A 25802-nucleotide genomic window follows, 5' to 3' on the forward strand; every position below is an offset into this window, starting at 1 on the left:
GATAGAAAATGCTCAATAGGACAATGAATAAGGGAAGAACACAATCAGGAGACCCCATAATTAATTAGCAGAGTGACTTCAGTACCGCTTGGGAAATACTACATAATCCCATACTTATCTACCCAACGGGCCAAAGGTTACTGAAACATAACAGTCCATATTTCAATCACATCTTACTTCAGTAATACTCAGTTATCAGGTTTTAATAATTTTATAAGGAATAGTACTGGTATGAAAATAATACCAATCAAGCTATAGGTTGGTAATTGCAAAAAAATAGACACAAGGACAAGTGAAAGAACACACATCAACCACTTAGAACCATCAACATTTAAAAGACAATGGCCTCAGTAGGTAAAAAGTGGTAGGCAGTCTAGCAATACCCAATACATCAAGGCTACAACACTGCCATATCGAAAGTGACATAAGATATAAACGCCGAAAACCCGGTTAAGGAAATCTTAAGATGTACATGTCAGTTCCGACACAGCAAGAAATATCAGCGAAAGAAGCAGCCGCATGGTAATTTATTTCGCACACTACCGAACCATGTTCGAACCGAAAACAATCATAAGCGCGGGAACCGATAAAGAAACGCCAAGACAGAAAATACTACACAATGTTCCCAACCCTACACCAACCATCACGGTAAAATATACTAAATGAAATTCACACTCAACAGGAATAATTACATTAAATAATATAATGAGAATCAAATCCAATTTGCTCACTGAAACGTAGTTCTCACCCACAGGTCCAAACCAACGCTCGGCACGGTTTAGAAGGTTGCCTCATTAGAAGAAGAAAAACGAGTGGTATACTACACATTAGCCAAGTTTAATCTGGGATAGATGAGCACGCCTGATTCCCTTAGGGACGCGATCACTCACCAACACAGATAATGGAGACAGAAACTGTTATACGGTACAGGGGTCTTGATATCTAGGAGCAAGCTTAGCTGAAAACTTACTTATGGCCTTACTGATGGAGTAACACTTGACGAAGACTTGATCTCCAAATTTCAGCCTAGTTCTCCACCTTCGTTATACCTATTCCTGACCTTCTCATACGATACGGACAAATTATTCCTGGCTTCATTCCAAATCTTTTGAACATCATTGGGTTTAGACAGATCGGGCAGGAGATCATCAATACAAAGCACGTTGGACATTGGAAAATATGGAGTGTGGAAGGTTTTTGTCACATCTCTCAATAGACAAACTCCTGTCCAAGATATAGGGGTGGCCATTAATCATCCAAACCATGCTCACACAAATCTATTAATAAATCGGACCCTATCGGAATTTCTCAATTTTATCACCAACTGACACCAGATTACGTGATACCCTCCTACGAATATAGTTTCAGACACTCCTACGCGAAATTCTCTAGTTTCCTCCTCACGAGGAATCTTAATAATGATCATACGCCATTAAAATCAGCTCCCCATGAGATTAGTATAAAAATTCGACCAAATATCTGGGAAATAAATTGATAATAAATTACTCTGGAAAGAACATGTCGATTATGTTATTTCCACATTCGAAACTAAATATAATATTATTATGTCTCCCTATATGAACTCGAAATAGCACTCGACCATCGAAAAGATACTAGTCTGGGTACAGATTATATTACTTGTAAAATGTTGAAGTATCTACCGTCCCACGCTCAGTATACGTTGCTAAATAAATTTGACGACATACTCGGCAGCAATGCCATTCCTATCGATTGGAATACCAATATTTAAAAAAGGTATACATTCTCAAGATGCAAACAGGTATAGATGGATAACGTTGGGATCACGTCTTCGTAAAACATTCCAACGAATTCTCTTGCACCGTCTCATATGGTGTTTGGAATATTATAATATACGTCCAATCTATCAGTTTGGTTTGGTTTGAAAGACAGAAGTACTGCAGAGGCCCTTAACATATTCTTTACTGACTCAATACTCGCTAGACGTCGAGGGGACGTTTTCACAGCTGTTTCTTGATAACATAGGGGCATATGATAATGTGGATATCGGAGTACTCCTTGCCAAATTACTTAAGTGGCAATTTCCTATCCTGTTTATTAATATCATAAGACAATTATTAACTAGCCGTCATATTTTTGTAAAGAACAACGGACAAATTCACGATTTTAGGTACACTTCCAAAGGGCTTCCACAAGACGATATTTTGAGCCCAATTTTGTGATCACTCAACAAGCTAGAATCATACAATACGCCGTCGACATCGTTATTTATTCCATTAAGAAATCGGTAATAGAATTACGCACTACCACTGAAAATACCTACCTTAACTATTCTCCATAGATGGCTGCTACATCGTGGTTTAGAAATAAAATATAAAAAATCTACTGCAATGATTTTTACGAGCAAACGTAATTATGACCATACGCCAATAAAATCAGGCACCCATGAGATTCGTATAAAACATTCGACCAAATATGTGGGATTTAAAATTGATAATAAATTACTCTGGAAAGAACATAACGATTGATATTTCAACATTAGAAACTAATATTATTAAATCCGCCACTAAACGCACATGGAGATCGGATCCATATATAAGTTACTTCTTATGATATATTAAAATATAATCAACTCACTATTAGAATATGGATGCTACGTTATTGATGTAGCTTCCTCTTGCCACGTACGCAAACTTGACACCTTTCAGTTTAAAATAATCCGATTAATAATGGGAGCTATGCCTTCATCCCCAATGAATGCACTTTTAGCTGAAGCATCGGAACTGCCATTACAGTTTAGACGACGTCTACTCGCAAGCAAATATATTCTAAACTAATTAAATAAATATAGCCATCCCATTCTCCCGAAATTACAGCTTTTGCAAGAATATTATCAAAAACGGAATGTTAGTGAAGAACATCAACCGGCTGGCTTGTGGGCATTTAACCAATTCGGCCATTTTCGTACTAGTATGGTACAAACCTTGAACCACCCTAAAAACTCCATACCTTTTTGAGTTAGTACATTTAAACCCGACATTCTTCACACTATCTTCGAAGACAGTACTTCATTACTAAGAAAAAATAGTTACGTTACGATAAGTCTAATTCACCTGGTTTTAAGCAATCACGAGTAGTATATTACTTTCTACACGGATGGTTCAAAACATCTATCTCCAACTGGCGTAGGCGCAGCATTTTACTCACCACACCTGGCTGTGGAAAAAATATACACCACACCTATTTTCTTCTTTTACGGCCAAAATATTTGCATTTCACCAGGTCTTATTGTATAGAAAATATTCCAGAATATTAAATGCACCGATTCGTTAAGCACTCTGATGGCATTAGACAACCCCGAACATACAAATAATTGGTATATTCAGAATTTACGCAAATTAAGCTATGACCTGCTCCTCTGTAGCGTTAAATTAATCTTCGCATGGATTCCAGGAGTGTCTGGAATTCAGGGCCACATCAAAGTAGACACACTAGCAAACGAGGCAGCGGGTCTGAGTACCGGATTAGACTATTACATAGCACTGTCGACGATTCATCAAAGACAAGTGCAATGCGAAATGGCGTCGATCATCACAGACGAAAGGTAAACACGTATTTACTGTTATGAAGGACATTTATAACAAACCGTAGTTCGCTTTAGGAAAATACACTCACAGTCATAATTCTACAATTATACGGATCCGTCTAAATCATGTATGTCCGCCGAAAGATCTCTATCGCCTCATTATTATTGAAAGTAATATATGCCCATGTGGTCAGGCCCTTGGCAGTATAAATCACATCTTCTTTCAATGCCAGACATATAAACATCAACGACGCGAGTTCATATCTAACCTTCTTAAAGTGGGCGACCAACTACCATTAAATATTTCGCGTTTGGTGTACCATCCGACAGCTCGCATTACAGAATTAATAACCAATTTTTTAATTGCATGTAACATACAATCGTAACATTTTCCTGTCAATACTGGTATGTACATTAACATCCCAATCCTTACAATTTTGTGGTCCGCTCTAATTTCTTTGTAGTAAGCCATCGTGACGGATCGCACCGACATGAATATTATCTGCGCACTTTTTAGTGATAGATTTACACCCTAGTGCTGAAGCGGTCGACTTTGGTTATCTTCGAGATTCGTATTGGCAACCTTTGAAACACAAACTAAGAATCGCTTATCATCGCTGTGCGACATCTGGCGTACACTTTAAGTACTCGTACTGTTATTGTTTACACAGCAAAGCCAAACTATAGAATTCATGCTAGGAACACGTTTCGCAACGGGAAATGTTATATAGTATTAAATATTGTGTGTGTGACACAGTTGTTTGCTTAAAATAATAAAGGTTTATAAAATTCATATCGATCGATCATATTATCGATTCAATTCAGATTTCATTTCCATTCAGTTGGCAGTATTAACGGAACCCTTCTTACTTCTCCAACGAGTACAAAAATCTATCACTAAAAAGTGCGCGGATAATATTTAGAACCTTGTGTCCCAGTGTTTTGGGTCCTGTCCCGATAAGATACACATATTAAAATAATAATTCCCTAATTTAAACATTTCCCGCTGAGAAATATCTCCGTTAAAAAGACATCCCTTCCCTTATGTTGAGCACCTATTTTATTTTAGTTAGCACCTCTAATAGACTATACTTAACCCGCAAACCAACGCCTGGACGTAGCACACGAACTGCAACAAATTGTGACTGGACGATAATTCCAGGGTCCAACCACACAACTCAGGAAGGGGAAGAAAAAGAATTCCAACAACTAAACAGGAAACAGAGGAGCAGGGGAGTGACACTTCATAGGGAGCGTCCGAAGCAGTTCCGAGATGGGCCAATCGATCTACGCCAACTAGTGAAAACTAAAATTCTCTTTTAGAGAGTTAACTAAGAAGGCAGAGGTTGGCATTACACATTTAGTTGCGTGGTACAGCAAATTCAAAACACAACACCGTTATCGTTGCGCGCGAAGGAACCTTGGTCGTACGGTATGTAATAGTGCTTGTTAGACGAAAATTTGTTGAGATTCTTTCGCATTGAACGAGATTTTTGATCCAGTTTTTTGAGAGTATGGTGTGAAATTATAATTATGCGCGTTCTTAGTGTGAAGGAATAGTATTATGATCATGAACGTAGCTACTTCACATTGAACTACCTAGCTGTTGCGAGTAAACGTCTGTGCGATTGTGCTTCTTACCTGCTGTTTGGAATAAATAAATTCAAAATATAAACAGTGTGCATTGTGCTGTGTTTTACTTCTTCCTTTCCTTCTCGTGTTTTCCATTCCCATACATAAAAGTCGTGGGAAGGGTTCAACGAACGAACGAACGAACGAAAGAATTAGGTTATGTTAGATCGTGATTTAGGCAAGTACGGGCGTTTTGGGGTTTTATATGAATTGCATTAACATTGTCAGTAATCAATGTTGCATTTATCACTTAATAGATGTAAATTTACATTAAAATGCGAACGGTGAAACTATACAAGTTAGCGTTATAACAGTATTGCCAACATACAAATACGGCAATTGCAATTTACTTTTCAAGTAAAAGACACGAGAGAAGCTTTAGATACAACTTTCCTACCGAAATACAATCATTATCTCTATCACAATTAAAATTCTAACAAAGTAACAACTATCATCATCGCGTTTACTACGAGGTACTATCGTGGGATTTATTTCCTTATGTTGGCAGAGAGAAAGTGGCCACTGTAGCTTCCATGACCTGTTTTCTCAGCTAACTTTATTATACAGGACTGACGGATCTCATTACTCCGTGTCGTGCGAGTAGGTTCGGGTATTCAGTGTTTCGTCTTACTTAGCTTCCTTGGGAGCGGTACGAGGTTTTGTATTATATGTCTTAAATTCTAACTCGCTCCCCACATCATGGCGGAGTCGAGTGGGGGTCAGAGTATGGAGGAGGAGTCTGTAGAAGTTGATACTCGTAAGTACTCTATGGACAATACACTTGTGTTAAATGACCCAACCCCATCGGATCGTAACCGTGCTTCCTCTACTAAGGTTGATGTGTATGCTCTTAAACCTGAAACGCAGACATACGACGATACCCATAAAGGCCCCTATCTAGTATTTGTGGAGGCCATTGATGTAAGTAAGAAATTGGGACAGTATACATCCCATGGCTTTGGGAAAACTTTTTTATGACCGTAAATTTTCAGGTGTTACTCAAATTGCTCGGCGAGGTCGCCATAGGATTCAAATTGAGTTTCAGACAAGCACAAAAGCTAATAACTTTCTCACCAATCCTATCTTAAAGGAAAAAAATCTTAAAGCGTTTATTCCTTCCGCATCACTATATAAGATCGAAGTTATTCGAGGGGTTGATAAAGATTTGTCCGTAGAGGAAATTTGTCAGGTTGCTGAATCGACCGCCCCTATCGTTGGAGCTCAGAGAATGAACCGCCGCTCCGTTCAGGATGGCCGGGTCAGTTATATTCCAACTGGCACCATTAAACTCACATTTCGTAGCCAGATTTTACCTGCCTTCGTCTCCATTTATCGGGTTCGAACCCAGGTCGACCCGTTTGTCTTTCAACCGACTATCTGTCGGCGATGGCAACGATATGGCCATACCAGAAAAAACTGTAGGACTCAACTTCCTCGATGTGCCAATTGCGCACAAGATCATGAAACTACAGTATGTAAGAATCCTACCAGACTTTGTCTAAATTGTTCCGGGGAGCACTCCGTGGGATCTCTACAATGTCCAGAACATAAACGACAACAGGCTATGAAAAAACAGCAGGCTTTGGAAGTTTCTCCTTTATCCTCCGAGTCCTTTTTTACCCCAGTGTGCAATAGATTCAGCCCCCTTTTGACTCTACAACAATTTCCTCCACTCCAGAAATCTGCGCCGGTTCTACAGAATCAGCAGGTAAATTTACGGCGGTTGTCTCATCCCCCACTCCGAGACCGGCTAGGTCACCAGGGTATGATGTCCAGGGATATCGGGAACTCCTCAAAGTACCTCCCTCGGCTACGACTGCCATATCTTCCACTGCCTCTGTATCCGGGACGAGCACTCCCTTTCCTTCCCAGCAGGCTGTGTCGCCTGCGACCGTAAAGCCAGAAACATCCCGGGCTTCGAACCCGGTTTCGAAATTCATTCCAGCTATTTCCGATAAACTTGGGGCGTATGCTAAGGCAGCTGACCACGATGCCACATGGTCAAAAAGGCTTCTTACTCTACAGGAGGAAGTTGTGGCTCTTTTACGCAACCTCGAATCTTCTGTTGCTTCACAGAATAGGTCTACCAGGAATGCCGGTAGTAATGTAACCAAATAACACGTATTCCCTCTGATCATGGTTGTCTATCTACCTTATATAATATTCATTCCCAATTTCGCGGTACCACAATATAGACGTGTTCAATTCTCGATATCTAACCGTAGTTACCTTATCCATTTCTTTTCTCTCTCCCACCCGGTGTAGTAGTTTCGATACCTTTCTTTCTCCCCTCGGTGTTGACCCGGTCTGTTTGTGATTAGTAGAAAGTCGCCAAGTATCGGTCGCTTTGGCGTGAAGATTAGTCCCCTTGTGTCCTTGTGTTTTTCCTGTGTAGTCGTGTTGTTTCATTCCTTAATTTCCCACCTTTTTTACACTTTTGACTTTATATGTCCGCCTCCTCCATACTTTGGTTTCTTTGTTCGGTTACATGGCTGGGTATACCGCTCTCAAGCGAAGCCCATTAAATAATGTAGACAAGACAAGACAAGACAAGACAAGAGTGACGGATATATTTCTATCTATGATCCTTGCAGAGGAGGAAGACATTCTTTTTGGTTAAAAGTTTGCGTGCTTTATTACTCGTGTTGGGTATATAATTGCATCGCTTGATGCGATGTAGAAGGCTCAGGTATTTTCTATTTAATCTATCATTCGTAAGGATATCTATTCTAGTGTCGCCAAACAAATTTTCTATCATAGTACATTCTTCTGTGTGTTTGACTTGGAATGTTTTGAAGCGGTGTTCGACCTTGTACAGTTTTATTTGTACAGGGATGATAGGGTGCTATTAAATCAGTAGTTTTGTATTTTTAATACACATGATCGAAGTAGCTAAGCATTATAAAGTTCACAGTTCACTTTTACATTTACTTTCTAAGTGTGTGAAATGTGAATTCGTAAACCTTTCCATTTGCTTTCTCTGCGAAAAAACATTCATGTAGCTGAGTCTGTGAGAGTTGAAACTTCCCATGATCTTTACAAAAGATACTGTGAGAAAACCTGTATGACGCACCTCGGACGACGTTACAACTAATTAACAAGGCTTCCGTCGGTTTCTAAAGAACTACACTTCCGCCCAGCAACAGGTTATACTGATACCGGTGTGCTACTGCTGCTCTCTCAATAATTTAAGGTTGATAGATTAGTTAATTAGCGAAAGAAAGAGTTAGGAGTAGAGACGGAAGGAAGAAAAGATTCGGCTTGTTGAGGTAATTTATTCAGGTTTGAAGTGGATGTAAAATCAAAGATAAGGGTACGGTTTTCCACCTGTTCAATACTACAAAATAGTGAAATTATTAAAACATAACTTTTTATTTAGTGCCATTTTTGGTACCGGATTCGCAACTCACTTTGTCATCATCAGCCTAGGAGATTGTTGCAGGACATTTTTGATAATTACATTAAAATACTTATATTATTATGTATGTACATACACACGACCTTCTAGACTAAGTTTTGTTATTTACAGTGGCGTGTATACCTTAAAACTTATGTAGTTGAAATACAGAGACTAAATCAGTTCTTACGAGGTTCTAGATAAGTCATATAATTTTATTTAAATTTAGTTTTTATTTTAAAGATTGCCTAAGACAACAAAGTTTTCAAAATGTTTTTATACCTCTTCAAGTCTAATTGTACGCCCTTAACAGCCGAATAACATATATTTAAAAATAAATTTTATCAAAAATTTGGTGTTACAACAAAAATGTTATAAATGTTACAAACAATTTGACAACGCAAGGTGCTGTATATTTAAAAGATTGTATAATTTTATGACTTATCTAGAACCTCATAAGATTTGATTTAGTCTCTGTATTTTACAGGGAAATAATTGTTGGGCAAGAGGATAGGATGGATCTCAGGTTCTGTATGGCTGCTGGCTGCTATTGGAGCAGGTACAGAGAAGGATGATTTCGCAGGGCGAATAATAGATGGTAATAACATTTTTACAATATTTTATTAATAATTTCAAGAATATAATCCTGCTTCTCATTCATCAAAAATTAAATCTTCCATTGATCTCTTCAAAATGAAATTAAAAGACTGAATTGTGTACGCTGTTAAGATTGAACAAAATAGAGTCGTTGTCCTATACATCCACTTGATGTTTGTATGAGGTTTAGAATGAATACAAGCTTTCGATCATTTCAACACGCCCTACAGTTCATCTAAGATTTCACACATAAATTCAAATTTAAAAATAAAAACTTTGATTATAAGCCTCAATTCAATCACTTTGTCATTTGACCAAGATTTTTAGAATTCAAAGAAAATTAAATCATTCACTTTTGGTGCAAGCCTAAAGTCTGTTTAAAACCACTAATATCATATTGCACTTGCTTTAGCAATCCTACAGTCCAATTAATGATTTTCAGTCACTTGTTTCAGACATCCTACAGTCCAGATAAATAAATTAAACATAAATTTTAAATTGTGCACTTGTAGAACAAGCCTACAGTTCAATTAGGTTGTTATGAAATTATTTCAGATTACATTGACTTCAAAAAGAAAATTCTAAAGTTCATTTTAAAATTGATCTCCAGTTATACTTGTTTTGGAGAAAAACCTAAGGTTCATTTAAATATGACTTAAAGTTTTATTAAATGACCTCCTACGATTTCTACAAGTAGTAGGATTGGAATTCACACGATCAAAAATTATTTTGTTAGACCACGCACTTTTCACTTAATATGCGTAGCACTGTTGAATATCAAGAATGATTGAGTGCCTAATTATCAGTTAAGGTTGTCTGACTTGTTGGCTGAACGGTCAGCATACTGGCCTTCGGTTCAGAGGTTCCCGGGCTTGATTCCCGGCCGGGTCGGTGATTTTAACACTAATTGGTTAATTCCAGTGGCATGGGGGCTGGGTGTATGTGCTGTCATCATCATTTTATCCTCATCACGACGCGCAGGTCGCCTACGGGAGTCAAATAGAAAGACCTGCACCTGGCGAGCCGAACCCATCCTGGGATATCCCGGCACTAAAATCCATACGACATTTCATTTCATTTAAGGCTTAGGTGTAATTACTCACTCAATAAAATGTAAAATACACTTATATCACCTGAGTTCTGGGGTATGATGCGCAAAAGTATCACCCAAATATCACTATAAAATTTGTCACAAATGGAACATAATAATTGCTTTTACACATACCAAGTGAAAAATCCCTGGCAAATTAAGAAATACCGTCGTTATTTGAGAAATATGAAAACATACTTAAGGCTTGTAGACAGGACTGGTTTATGTCGTACTACGCTGCTGGTGCCGTCTTTTGTTACTTCCTTCATGTCCAGGGCTAGCACCGTGGAATGGGAGGGCTATGTCTGTGGATTCTCATTATCTTTGTCCATTCGCTGCTGGTGCCGTCTTTTGTTACTTTATTCAGGTCCAGGGCTAACACTGTGGAATGGGAGTGCTATGTCTGTAGATTCTCATTATCTTTGGCCAGTACAAGCAGCAAAATGGAGGTCAAAAGAAAAATAGCATGATCCCTGGACCAATAAATCACTAGTCCACTGAATTTTTCTTATGTACATTGGCCATATCATTTTGTCGCCTATCAAATATTGCATATCGCGATACAGTTCATGAAATGATGTCATTGACAAGTGAAGAATGAAACGAAAGCAAAGAACTTCAGTGAACCCAGATATCACACACAAAATTGTTCAAAATGTAAGACAAAAGACATACGTGTGTCACTGTGAGCGCAACACCAAATGTACTTGCAAAGTAGTAAAGTACGTATTAATATTCTCCAAAAAACATATATTTCTTAATTTGCCAGGGATTTTTCACTTGATATGTGTAAAAGTAATTATTATGTTCCATTTGTGACAAATTTTATAGTGATATTTAGGTGATACCAATGCGCACTATACCCGAGTTCTGCTTATAAGAGTAGTTGAAGTACGGCTCTGCAGCTTAATGACTGGAACTTCTGCAGCGAACAGCCTAGAGTCGAACTTAGCACCAGCAGTGAACCACATTCTATCCCACGAAGTTACCACGTCTTAATCCCACGAAGATACCACGAATAATCCCTCGAAGATACCACAAATAATCCCTCGAAGTCGCTTGTCCTACGCTGGATACGACATTCAAAGTAGTGTGAGATTACGGTACTCCGCCAAGATTTCCGGTGTTTTAAAACGAAATGTAGGAACACGGGAAAGTCCAATTGGCACTATACTGCATGACGTAGCACTGTCAATTCTTAATAATGAGTTGCATTCCACACAGAGGTAAGATTAAATGCACAGTTTGTACTTGCATTTTTATAATACGGCAGTAAAATGAAATGGCGTATGGCTTTTAGTGCCGGGAGTGTCCGAAGACATGTTCGGCTCGCCAGGTGCAGGTCTTCTGATTTGATACCCGTGGGTGACCTGCGCGTCGTGATGGGGATGAAATTATGATGAAGACGACACATACACCCAGCCCCCGTGTCAGCGAAATTAACCATTGATGGTTAAAATTCTCGACCCGGCCGGGAATCGAACCTGGGTCCCCTGTGACCAAAGGCCAGCACGCTAACCATTTAGCCATGGAGCCTGACAATATGGCAGTGAATATGTGGCTTGAAATAGCACAGTCTATGTCACAGTTTGAACTACACGTCAATAACAATCCAAAATAGACATGGATATTAATGAACGAAATCATCCTTACTAAAAAGTAACGAATGTCTCGTGTACCACACTTGAAATTGAAGGCAAAGTAATAACTGATAAACAGGTTCTGTGTGACTCATTCAACTGCTTTTTATAAACATTGCCAAAACCTAGCTCTAAGTATTCCTGAACATAATACTGTGTCTTTCGGTGAATTTACTAGCCTTGAATCCCTCTACCAGTACCCAACGGATGTTGCAGAAGTTAGGTCAATCATATCTAACCTTAAAAGTATGAATAGCTGCGGTATAGATGACATTACTACCTCACTATTAAAAAAAGCAAAGGACCCTATAATAGGATTACTCGTAGAGATCATTAATGAGTCCCTGGCTATCGCTATAATACCCGATAAACTAATGATAGCTGATGTGATCTCTGTGTTTAAGGGAGGGAATAGACTAAATCAAAGTGATTATAGGCCAATCTCGATTTTATCAATTGTTTCTGAAATTATGGAGACAGTTGTGAATAAAAGACTTGGCTTTTGTAAACAAAAAGAATTTCTTCTATAAGGGGCAGTATGGGTTCAGGGAGATCTCTAGTACCGCAGTAGCTACTGTTGATCTCATTACAATGTTACAATCCACCGTAGACAACAACATTGCAGCAGGCTTGTTCAATAATCTTACCAAAGCTTTTGATACTGTTGATCATAGTATTCTTTTAAGAAAATTAGAAAAGGCTGGAATTCGTGGCCTTGCGCTCAATTGGTTTCTAAATGACTTAACAGGACGAAAGCAACTCATTACCGTGAATAATTACTCGAGCTCTGCCAAGTATGTAACCCATGGGGTCCCACAAGTTTCCATACTAGGTCCTATTTTATTTCTCATTTATATAAATGATATTTCTTCATGTATTCTAAATGGCTATATCACATACGCTGATGACACAAATATCTTCTATACGGCCAAAAGTAAGGACACAGTTTTAGAAAACATGCAGCAGGACATACTCTCTTACACTGGTACCAGTGTAACAAATTGACAATGAATCTGCAGAAAACTAAATACATACCTATTTCAAAACAAAAATCCTTACTTAAATAGTGTTAAATTACTCATAAATGATACGAAAAGTAAATAAAGTGAAATATCTTGGATTAATTATTGATGAGAACCTGACCTGGAATGACCATGTTGAATACTTAACTAAGGAAATTGCCCCAGTTGCTGTGTTACTAAAAAGACTTAGATATTTAATCCCTAAACACCTCCTCCTACAAATTTATTATTCACTAGTACATAGCTACTTGCAGTACTTATGTGTTATTTGGTCACATTGTAGAAAGTCATCCCTGAATGTACTAATGCTGATACAGAACAGGGCAATAAGGAACATATTTAACTTACCATTATATACTCCAGTAAAAGACCTGTACACTCAGACCAAATTCCACCTCTCAGCATATTTACTACTAATGTATAAAATAAAAAGAAACATAATATTTCACAACACTACTTTAATAACCAATTCAGACAACCACAGGTATCAAACTAGACATGCGGATGATTTGGTCTTGTATCACATCCACTCTTCGGAATATGGGAAGAACAGTTGTAAATTCTCAGCAATTCAAGCATACAACAAACTTCCTGCTGACGTAAAAATTGCCCCTACTTTTATAACTTTCAAACGAAAGGCAAAGGGAAATCTATGGAATAGATACTTCATAGGTGAAATATTAATAGAAAATGTTTAAAACAACCACCTGCCCCGCTTTGTCAATCCTGTTGCATTGTTACTCACTTGTAGTACTAAATAGTTTAAGCATCTTAGTATAATTAAGGAACTATAGAATGGTATTTTATTTTTATTTTTTTACACTTTCTGTATTGATGTCTCTACTTTTACTGTTTAAGGCATTCCTGGTACAGTATTTCAACTACATAAGTTTTAAGGTATACACGCAACTGTAAATAACAAAACTTAGTCTAGAAGGTCCTGTTTATGTACAAACATATAAGTATTTTAATGTAGTTATCAAATATGTCCTGCAACAGTCTCGTAGGCTGATGATGGCAAGGTGAGTTGCCAAAATCGGTACCAAAATGACATTAAATAAAAAGTGATGTTTTAATAATTTCATTATTTTGCAGTATTGAACAGGTGGAAAACTCTACCCTTATTTTTGATTGTAAGTTTTGATTCAATACGGGCAAAACATGAAAAAAGTGGATATAAAATGCAGTAATAATGGTCAATTATTATTTGAATTAATTGATGGCTACATCACCCCTCTGTGGAAAAACAGCGAATTACATGCATGGTTGCCACCGTACTGCGTCCCTCTTATGAACCCAGACCATCCAGGCGGTGTTTCTACTCTCCGAGACCTAAGCAGCTGTACGGGAGGCACGCGCATAGTTCTTGAACTTGCAAGCAGCGTGCGAGTGTTACAAGCATTAGTCACCAATCTGAATCTCAAGCTGTTAACATGGTGAGACAGTTATCATTGCAACACTATATTTTCATATGTAAAAGTTATTTCAAGTACGAGTCAGCTAGAAGGGTAAGCTAGGCATTTGTTCAGCAATATCCTGGTGAAGTGGCACCTTCACGAGCACATATTATCGTAATTGTAAATAAATTTGAAACTGCTGGATCTGTGCTATATAAAGCGTACTCATACATACAAAGTTTTAACAGGGGGAAAGCTAGGTGACATTGCAGTGAATCTTGAATGGTCAACGAATAAATCACTCACAAAATTAGTACAAGAAGTAGGGGTTATGGTTTCTTCTGCACACAGTTACATAGCTGTTATACAGCAAACCATCCAGCTTTACATGAGCCCGTTGTTTAAAACTGCTGATCCAGCCACAATATTATGAGTGATATCTTGCATCATTGAATGATCGTTTATTCGATCCACAGCTTGAGCTCTTTTTGGATGATGTCTGGTTTCCTCTTAATGTTCACGTGAACAGTCACAACTCTCACTATTGGTATGCAGGGAATCCTAATGGTGATTATGAAGCCCCTCATTATGAAGGATGACACCTTCAGCATCTTTAATAATTTTTTTATATTACACTGTATACACGTTTAAAGCTTGAAAATTTATGTCCAATAATGGACTAACTATATTGGTGTTAGAAATTTACTCATTCAGAACGAATATTTCAGGTTCCCTATGGGAATCATCTATATCATCTGATGGCCAGGCAGTCATCAGTTTATGAAAATGAGACAGTCTCTCATAGTACATTGGCACTGCCGGTGGCTCCAAGTAGCCTACGCTTTGGCCTTCACAGTATCCACTAGCCATGCGTCTTGGTGGGTGTGCTATTTACCAATCAATGAGCCCATTTTGGCACATGGGACGAAACGCTGGCAACCAGGAATGAGTTTGCTGGAGAATTTATAATGTCCAATAACGGACCAACTATATTGGTATTATAAATTTACTCATTCGGAACAAATATTTCAGGATCCCTTTGGGAATCAATATCTTTAATTATCTGATGGCCAGGCAGGCATCAATTTTTGAAAATGAGACAAAGTCTCTCATAGTGCATTGGCACTGCCGGTGGCTCCAAGTAGCCTATGTAGTGGTCGCCACGTTATGCACTAGCCATGCATCTTGGTGGGTGTGCTATTTACCAACTGATGAGCCCAACTTGGCACACTGGGGTGAAACGCGGGCAACCAGGAATGGGTTAGCTGGAAAAATTTTAATATCCAATAACTGGCCATTTATACTGGTATTATATTACCTCAGAGTCGTACCAGCATTGGTACTTCCGTGTGCTAACTATCCAGGATAGTACAGTGTCTTTTATTACAGTGCAAAGGAGGTCGTAAAAAGAGGGTTAACGCCTCATCGACGGAGGGGGAATTAAATTCCAGGGGTACAATGAAAGGAGATCTCTCGTTTGAGAAAAATCTGCCTTAGACCATGTGAACATTAACTTCCTCTGCGGTACGGGGCGCATAACTCGCAGTAAAGATAAAGAGAATTCTACAGCTTGATGGTCGAATGTAATTACCTTTTCTGTCTCAAAGCAGTCCAAATGGCCATAGTATTGTTCTGAGGTTAGAACAAGGTCCAGGAAGTTCTCGTTTCTTGTTGGGAGGTGACACATTTGCTAGAGTCCGAATTCGCTATTTCAAGAAGTAAATGACTTCCGCACATCTTTGTTTTATAACAGGACTAGGATTCCAACCCAAATGCCGGATGTTAAAGTGACCGCAACCTACAAGAATATCCTGCGGGTTTAAAACAGCTGTGGTCTTGGCCAGCGTTGCTCGTAGATTACTCACCCTACCAGTCACATTGTCTGGTGGCAGGTAGCATCACACTACAAACACAGCCCTTCCTGGTCTTGGGGTAGCCTTGACTACGAGACACTCCCACTCTCCCACCAGCTCTGGCCGGGAAACTGGCCCGAGAGCAGATTTCACAGCAACCTTAATCCCTCCCCCTTTCACTTTGCTACTGTGGACTTGATGTCTGTCTTGACGAAACACACAGTAATCAGTAGGCAACAGTTCATTATCATCAGGGTTACGATTTTTAGGTGCAAATTTCAGATTAAAAAAGGAAGGGAAAAGGTGCTCAAGTAAGGTAAAGAAAAGGAGAAAACTTTCTGCTTTATTCAACTAATTCAACGATTTCTCTTTTCTCTATTCTAGTTTATTGAATTACAAACAAGTACATCGAATTATCGCTCATAAAAAGAACAAAAAACATGAAGTTGTTGTACTTTTCAATACATTAAGCATCTCTATATTTTTAAACGTCTGTTCCTATTAGGGAGATAGAAAATCTTTGTAGATGCTAAAGCTTCTTTCAGCATCCACTGAAACCAGTGGGCCAAACCTTGTATTCACTCGGAATGGCAACTTTACAGATGTGGCGAATTCCTCAATGCCTGGGTTCTTCTGAACAGACCTTGTTCTTCTTATCGTTTAATAACTGCAGTCAGGTACTTGTAACTATGGACACAATATAGTTCTGTCTGCAAATTATGTATTTTCTCCGGTAACAGATGTTGATGTGCCTTGAAAACTGTACTTGCGCCGGTTGGATCCAAAGAAAGGGCAAACACTCTAATTTTATCAAAATTCTCGCACAGCTTAGCAGCACACTCAATCCACGTTCCCCAGCGAGTAATGACAGGGAAGGGGCAGGCCAGTGGTTTCCCTGTAAGCAACAGCACGACTCGGGGCTTTCAGTAGAATCTTCAATGCAGAGATGAATTGATTTGCGATGTCGTATTCGTTCCTTATGGATTCACAAACCCTGTGAAGGGCATGAACCAACCATGCCACAGGCTTCAACTTAGGAAATAAAGGTTACAATTGGTTAACAGCTGAAACCATGTATGGAGCTCGGTCTGTAATCATAAGAAGTTTTTCAAACTCGTTATCAGTAGGCCAGAGTTTTTGGTAGAAGTCCATAATTGATTGCATTACTGTACTGGCATTGGTTTTTCGCAACTCACACATTTTTTAAAACATGGGCTTAACATTCTCCCTTGTTAAGGGAAAAACTAAAATGTTCAGAACATATCGTTCCATTGAGTCTATCTCTTTATCCACAATGATTCCCAAATCTTTCTTCTTTGTATGGTTTCTTGATAAACAGGCTCCATGTTTTTTTTTTTTTTTTTAAGTACTCTCATCAGGCATTGACATCTTTGTGTATTTTTCAAGAAATCCCTTGAAGGCTGGATGGTTCACCTTATTGATTGGAATTTCTGCTTGTGTAAGAACTGCACACAAATCTATGTTTAATTCCTTCACATTTTAGCTTGTTGAAGAACTCTGTTGAAACACATTTCGTAATAGAGGTTACCGCGATTTGTTTGCTTGAATCGTCTCATTCATTTGATGCTTAGAGCTGGAAATGTGTTGTTTGATGTGATTTTGCTGGTGTTTTTCACCTAACAAAATTCTTGTACATTGTACACTGCATAACAGTTCAATCAGTTACTATGCAATCTTGTTTGAATTCCTGAGCCAGAGCAATAAATTAGGCACTGGGCACCTTTGGCATGGTAAAATTTAGTAGTACACTCGTATAATAATGTAACAAAGTGATAACACCAGTTCACATGCTAACTAAATGCGACTATCACACAACTCACTGTTGTGCTTACTCGCTCACTTGCTGTCCACACTCTCTTATAACACCGCAACAGTTACCAGAATGTTCTCATTCATGCTGGAACTGCAGTCTCGGCGATTTCTAGTAGCTTCGAGCAGAACCCAGTCTCAATTATCGGAACTTCGTTGGTGCAATTGCTGACATCTCTGCGTCACCAGCCTCCGCTCCCATGCAAACAGATAAAGTCTCTCACAGTAACAAACTCACATTCACGAACAGCAGACTACTGATTCTGGTGGGATAGGATCACTCATTGTCAAATGCATTATTGCGGGCTACATTATAGTGTTAAAGCGAGAGAAAGAGGTTTTGTAAACACACAATTATTTTCCTTTGTTGCACGGTGTTTACTGAAAGAGGTAGGCTTACTATTCGCACGTACACAGCAAGCGGAGTGGACATTAATTGAAAGTTAAATATTTTATATTGATTAGAAATCTTATAGAATAAATTGGAATTAAACTGAAGAGAAAAAGGGGGAAAGGGGATTATGGGCATGGTTGGGGGAAAAGTGACAAAGATCCCAAAAAGGGGAAAAGGTGCATGAAAAATGCCACTTTTTGCTACTAGAAGCAACATTTCACACTGTGATATCTTTCCGAACAGCTTTAATACACCCTAACAAAAAAGGTGCGCACTTGAAAATCCTAATCCTGATTATCACCAACAGAATCATTTAACCAACATTCAACTATACAAATACAATCTTTGCTGGCATCACTGAAAGCGAGTTGAAAGTCCTTCAAAGAATTACACATGCTCCCTACATTTTGGTAGAAGAAATTCATACCGCTGTCATGCTGGGTTCCTGGGGTCAGTTGTATATTGCCGGACAAAGCCGATAGAGCACACAGATCGCTGAACCAGATATCTTTGGGTTAGAGTTCATCTGTTGTTTTCTTGCAGGCTTGCGACTGTAACATCACCAGATACATAGTTCCATTTAATGCCAGCGCGTGGGACGAAATACGAAGCTCCGTGCCATTCACAAGAGTATTTTCCCAATGGTTTTCATATTTCGCGTTGAAGTCTAACACATTCTCATCCTGGAGGCAAACTTGAACACTACTAGTAGACAAAGTACACGGAGCGATACCGAAACACGACTACTCCCAGTCGTCATACTGAAATACGAATACTATTGAAAATCCATTTTCAGTATTCGGGAGATAGTGGGTTCGAACCCCACTGTCGGCACCCTGAAGATGGTGTTCTGTGGTTTCCCATATTCACACCAGGCAAATGCTGGGGCTGTACCTTAATTAAGGCAATGGCCGCTTCCTTCCCAGTCCTAGCCCTTTCCTGTTCCATCATCACCATAAGACCTATCTGTGTCAGCGCGACGTAAGGCCAAAGCAAAAAAGTCCATTTTCCTCTTGGGTTCAGTAAAGAAGCCAACCATTGCCAGTTTGGGTTTCTATCAAAGGGTAGAGAAGGGTCCACCTATTCAATACCATTAGCTTGTATAGTGTCTTATATAATTGGGGCTAGTTTCGATCCCATATACACTGGGTCATCTTCAGGCATGATCCAATTGGAAAAACATATGCTCGCATACAGTACACAATAAATTAAACAATCTGGTATGTTTCAGTTTGCAATCCAAATTTTAAAGCATTTTTCGAAGTTCGTCAATGTTTCAAAATTTGGATTTAAATTGAAACTTACCTGATAGTTTAATCATTATGTATTGTATGTGAGCATATGTTTTTCCAGTTCGATTGTGGCTGAAGATTGGGTCGAAACTAATCCCAATTATATAAGACACTATACAAGCTAATGGTATGGAATAGTTGACCCTTCCATACCCTTTGATAGTGATCAGTTGTCAATACAGACCATAATGAAATTCATAACTTATAATTTGGGTTTTAAAATATTTTAACCTAAAGGGCGAATTCTGCCGTGTTCAAAGAAGGAAGTTCCGTGTGAAAATTACAAAGTGATTATTAAATGAAAAATATTTACCAAGAGTTAAGGACTATTTTGCTGTGGTAGCCAAGATTATGACCTCGTGGTTCAGTCAGTATATCACTGTTATTGTTGAAGGTCAACTGATGAAACAATGACATCACGAGGCCACATCTGGCATTTAAATTTTCATAAACTACAAAAAGTAATACAGCAGAAAATGATCACATCACACAACAAACTGCATACGGATGATATAAATTCAGCGTAGAAATCACCATTATTGATTAAAATACTGGAAATTAAGAACAGCGCATTGAATCTAGAGATATTTCTTTGATATCGCTTGAAGGTCCGATCATTAGGGAGCAGTTTACCAATGAGGATACATGATAAAGAATGAAAAGCAGAAAAGCTTGTATGAACGATGCATACTGATACCTGGAGCAGAATTACATTACATTGCAAGTTCAAAAGTAACAAAAGTTGGAAGTAGTGTGTTTAAACAGTACTCTAAGATTACCATAGAAGGTTGTTTTGATATCCGAAGTTGTCTACAATGTCTCTATACTTGAATTTTAAATCGCTCGCTAGATTCATTTATCGCACTTCCACCTGCAATTAAACAACACTTAAAATAATGCATGAAATCCAGTTTGAATATTTACAGATCATTTGTTAATTAGTTAACTACACAATACCATACAATGTGCTTACACGAGCCATTAATTAAATATAATCCTGAATTGACAGTAATTCTACCATGATTACGAGCACTGATACCAAGTTGTAGGTTTCTGAGATGCCTGGAAGTGCCTCATTAAGTTATCCATTACAATGGTAGGCCATCCTTATTAATGCCTGTTACACAGGAGTTGGAGAAGGGCCCCATTCATTCTGCCAGTCAAAGTAGATGTGGGGAAAAAGGGAGCACACCCTTTGTAGATCACTACAAATCGCTTTCATTGAATTTAGATCAATGTACGAACCTGTATGCAAGTTTACAATTTTGCAGACAATCATTTACATATTAAGGGCTGCTTAACAATATGTCATATTGACAAACATACTATACTCTTAAGGTGCCTCTTTTAGTGGTCTACATGGTAGAACCTATGACATTTTCTCCTATATCCTCAATTTATAGGTTAGATTGAGTTAGAAAAGTTGAATAGGGTGGAATTTGGGTACAGTTTTACACACTGCATTACTTTCTGTATACTTATGTGACAGCTAGAAACATACAATTTGGTTCACATATGGCCACTCTGTGGACAAATGTTCGTGCCAAATTTCACGATTCTATATTTACTATAAGTGTGTCAAACTATGAAATATACATGTAAAACAGCACAAAATTTGCATACAATTCAGAAATACAGCCAAATCTAACGTATAAGGCAGGCAGTCTGGATAATATCCAGCATTGTCTGGTATTGCCAATCACTTCTCCTGAAACTCTCAAAGTACAACATTGCCAAAATAATATGGGTACCAGGGCATGCAGGTATAGAAGGAAATGAAAAGGCAGATAAACTGGCCAGGGAAGGGGCAGAAACACATTTTATAGGTCCAGTACCTGTATGCGGGATTTCCTATGGACAAGCCTGACACTACATAGGAAAATGGGTACAAAAGAAACAAATGGAAAACTGGAAAAATACTCCAGGATGCAGGCTTGCAAAGGAACTGATAACAGGACCAAATAAGAAGCATACGAAAGAACTGTTGAAACTCAGCAGAGAAAATATAAGATGGGTAGTAGGACTGTTGACGGGACACTGCCATCTGAAAAAACACCTACATAAAATTGGAGTTTAAGAGACAACATATGTAGGAAATGCAATGAAGCAGAGCAATCAGCTGAGCAGATACTTTTCGAATGTGAGGTGCTGAGTAGAATCAGACTCTCCACTCTATGACTACCACGTGAAGAGAGAGAGAAAATCCAAGAAGACCCAATAAGAACAACCTGCAGCTTTGTGAAGGGAGCAGGTATATCTAGATGGGAATGAAGGAAAAACATGGTAGCAAAAGATCTTGAAGGTCGACGCTAATTAGGAACTAATATTTAGAGGCCCCACGAAGAAAAAAAGCAGAAGAAGAACACATAAGACAGAGAGATACAACAGAAAGTCATAGGACCAAAGTTGTAAATCACTCCAATTTGAACCAAGAATGTGCCATCTGTTTTGTGATACAACTTACCATTTAGCCACCAAATACCTCGAAAGGAAAGTTTGCACAGTAATTAAAATTTCCTCCATATTACGATATTTTTCTGGGGTAAAAATGAAAAATTTAATTATCGTGGAATTTTTCTGTCTTTTATAGGCTAAAAGCTATAATTTCGCCAAATTTCAGTTTTCTAGCTCATCTAGTAGATGGTGCCGCCATCTGGACTTGGGGACGGGGTAAAAATTATGAATTTCATGAAAGTTTTGAAGCCCACAAAACCTATAGGTTATGGCTTTGGGCATATCCGACTGCGTTGTTATGCTGAGCCCCAAATTTGAAGCTCTCAAAATGCCCCCTCAGGGAATATAGAGAATTTTGGATTTTTCTGGGAATCCTGAGGTCACCTCTGGTACCAAGTCGTAAGTTTATGAGATGTCTAGAAGTGCCTCATTAATTGACATCTATTTTCAGTTTTAGACAGTTATATATCCCTCCAAACTGATTTTCTCTTATATATATAATAGACAGGGAAAAGGGTTGCTTTCTTGAAATCTTGAAAAAAAGAATTACCTTTACTACAACCTAAGTTATAGATTTCTGAAAGGAGATCCGACAAATATGCCTCAGACGCCTTGGTTTTTTCACCATTCCACATCCTAAACTTCTGATCTTTTTAGGCGTATCCTTCTTGAATAAACCCGGTTCTAAAAGGGATAATCATGCTTGATATCTTTTGCTACTTTCTGTGGAACCATCATAGTACTGCTATGGAAAATAGATTGCTCATACAAACTTTCATACATTCTGTAGAAATACACTTTGTTTAATGCCCTTGTCGTCAAGTTGCAGACTTTGAGCATGGAAATTAAAATGCTTTCCCGTACTTTCTTTCAGGAATGGCTGCAGTAAATGCTTTACTTGAAAGTTTCCCTACAGAGATACTTGAGAGAATCTTCTCGTATTGCACTTACGAAGATGTACTTCAGTCAATTCAAAATGTGTGTACTCGGTGGAGACAAGTGGCCCAGAGTTCTAGAGTGTGGAAGCATCTGGAATACTATCCTAAGATGGACACGAGCTGTAAACAGATTGTGGAGATGCTGAAGAATTCTCCAAAGTTGCAGAACCTGATTCTCAAGAAGGAATGTGACGATTCAGTTCTGCAGGCAATAACGGACAATTGTGTAGAGTTGAAAAAATTACAAATGATTCGGCAACCGTACTTCAATATAAATTTTATGAAAGATTTGCAGGAACATTGTCCAAAAATTGAATATCTGAACGTTGGATTTGGGGTTTTGGAAAAAGATATTAGCAAGGGTTTTGAAAAATTTACAAACTTGAAGGTGTTAATTGTGACTACAGTGATTTGTACACTTGATTTGTCCTTAAGACCACTTGGAGAATACTGTAAGAAGCTGGAACATTTTGAGTTTCAGTGTTATAACTTTGAAATAAATGATTTTCGCCAGTTTTTGCTTATGAGGAAAGAAACTCTACACACTCTTGGAGTACATTGCTGTGATATGTCCGGTGAATGTGTTCTCCCAGTTGTGTCACTCTGTAAACTAAAATCCTTATCCCTTTTCAACTATGCAGATTGTAAGAGACAAGAGACGAAAATCAAACACATTGGACAACTCAATACTCTAAGATCCCTTACAGTTGAAAACTTATGGTCTGACAAATCAGACCATATCAAAAATATCTTTGAGAATGAAAATATGTCACAGTTGAGGAAATTAACCATCTATAAGTCATGGTATTTTGATGACACTGTTACTGATGCAATAGTAAATAACTGTCCTATGTTACAAACACTTTCTTTGGAATGGTGTCAAAATATGACTGATGAGAGTTTAAAGACCATATGTAATTTTAAGGAGCTCACTTTTTTTAATATCTCTTGTAATGATGTAGTAAACAGTGGATTCCTTCATTTGCAAGACATGCATCATTTGAAGTGCCTTAGAATTGCAAAGTGTTGTAGGTTATCAAAGCAAGGTTTCAAAGGTATTGCAAAATTGAGTAAATTACAAGAACTGAAATTGTGGGGACAAGATCTTGCTGAATTCCCATGGAAAGTTATTCCTTGTCAAATGAAATATCTTAGATGTCTTGGGATTTACTCTTGTAAAAATGTGGATATGTGTGCTATTGAGAAACTGAAGAGGTACATACCTGCTGTAAATGTGAGTGATCAAGAAACTGTAATGACTGAATTTGTAGCAGACTTTAAATGGGATGACTTGTTCTGAATATTGGACTGTTGGTTACTCTGCTCTGTTCCTCATAACTTACTTGTCATTGAATTATGAGCCTTATCTTCAGTTTATAGTTCCATTTTTTCTTTTCTGTTATAAGACCTAAGTATTGAAAAACAGGTACAGTTCCTTCAATAACTTGGCATTGTTACAAATTACCTGCAATATTTTGTACATATTACTGACTGAGGGAGGAAGAGGGAAATACTTCTTACTGTTGACCAAAATGTTACGTACAAGCACATTTGAAGGTAGGTTTACAGAAAATCAAATAACACCATAATTTTCCTTGTTTCATTTCATATTAGGTCACGGTAGTTTAGAAAATTTAATTTATATTTTGATGTGTTTTATCCTAGGTGAATTGCAACAAGTGGCCCTTTCTATGTGTGTGTTGAAATGTGTCAAATTTAAGTCTTTGTTTCTCCAAATCAAATCCAAATTTTACAAATTATACTCTTGGATGTTTTATACATTGTTCATAAGTTTCAGAATTTTATGTCCAAAAAAAGCTGTTATCATTATTTTGCAAGACAACATTTTCTATGCTTGGTGCGCTTGGAAACTTGCGTTCTTGATTGCAGTCCATCATGTTAACTGCCCAACCCCCATGATATCTATTTATAATATCCTCTACCTCATGGTGAAAGAATTTCTAACTGTAAACACCAGGATTGTCAGAGAAATTTGGCCGGTCGGGGCTGAGCAGTGGGAGTACCCGGAGAAAAACCAGTCTTGCCTCCGCTTTGTCCAGCACAAATCTCACATAGAGTAACCGGGAATTGAACCGCGGTGTCCAGCGGTAAGAGGGCGGCACGCTGCCGTGGAGTCTTCTCTAAAATAACAATAATAATAATAAGACATTTTTATACTGTTATATTCTGGTAGCATTCTGTGCTAATGCTATTGCAACACGGGGCTGTAAGCCCATCCGGTCGAGGCTGAGCAGCGGGAGTGCCCGGAAAAAACCTGCCTTGCCTCCGCTTTGTCCAGCACAAATTTCACATAAAGTAACTGGGATTTGAACCACGGTATTCAGCAGTAAGAGGGCGGCGCGCTGCCACGGAGTCTTCTCTAAAATAATAATAATAATAATATAGAATAGAGGGCGCTCTCTTATTTGTGTCCTGACGAGGTCAGATACTACGCGTGTACAGTGTGCTGACCTGTTACTTCCCGTTATAACAGCAAGCAGCGAGCGATGTGCATGCAGGCAGACACAGGTGTCATCCATTTCTTTCTATGACTTGATAGAGAGCACATCTACATATTGAAAAAAAAAATACATGATCCTTCCTTCCCTTCTTCATATGTAAGTATCTCAGGTAATTAAAGTGTGTAGAGAATTAAAATCGCATGGGTGTGTGTGTTTTATACATAGTGATAAAATCTAAA

The 25802-nt window shown here is 38.3% G+C and overlaps 2 protein-coding genes across 3 annotated transcripts in view; both read left to right on the forward strand.

Annotated features, from left to right (window-relative positions):
• The first annotated feature begins 7833 nt into the window (after positions 1 to 7833).
• Positions 7834 to 25181, forward strand: LOC136886844 (F-box and leucine-rich repeat protein 13-like). 2 transcript variants are annotated; one of them, XM_067159688.2, is made up of 2 exons: positions 7834 to 7886; positions 23038 to 25181. In XM_067159688.2, the coding sequence occupies exon 2, from the start codon at positions 23040 to 23042 to the stop codon at positions 24399 to 24401; it is 1362 nt and encodes a 453-aa protein (XP_067015789.2). In that variant the 5' UTR covers positions 7834 to 7886; positions 23038 to 23039; the 3' UTR covers positions 24402 to 25181. The 2 variants fall into 2 exon arrangements, with proteins under 2 accessions (XP_067015789.2, XP_067015791.2); XM_067159690.2 differs by lacking the exon at positions 7834 to 7886 and adding an exon at positions 8431 to 8466.
• LOC136886729 (uncharacterized) overlaps positions 14341 to 25802 on the forward strand; it is a 111101-nt gene continuing 99639 nt past the window's right edge. Inside the window, exon 1 of the mRNA XM_067159533.2 lies at positions 14341 to 14379. Within this exon, the coding sequence (XP_067015634.2) occupies positions 14377 to 14379 (3 nt within the window). The 5' untranslated portion in view covers positions 14341 to 14376. The remainder of the gene's footprint in view (positions 14380 to 25802) is intronic.

The sequence above is a fragment of the Anabrus simplex genome, chromosome X, assembly GCF_040414725.1.
Source record: "Anabrus simplex isolate iqAnaSimp1 chromosome X, ASM4041472v1, whole genome shotgun sequence".
Lineage (NCBI taxonomy): Eukaryota > Metazoa > Arthropoda > Insecta > Orthoptera > Tettigoniidae > Anabrus > Anabrus simplex.

Bases quoted from the DNA above. Each gene is read 5' to 3' on its own strand.
- LOC136886844 (XM_067159688.2), top strand. From the start codon at position 23,040: ATGGCTGCAGTAAATGCTTTACTTGAAAGTTTCCCTACAGAGATACTT.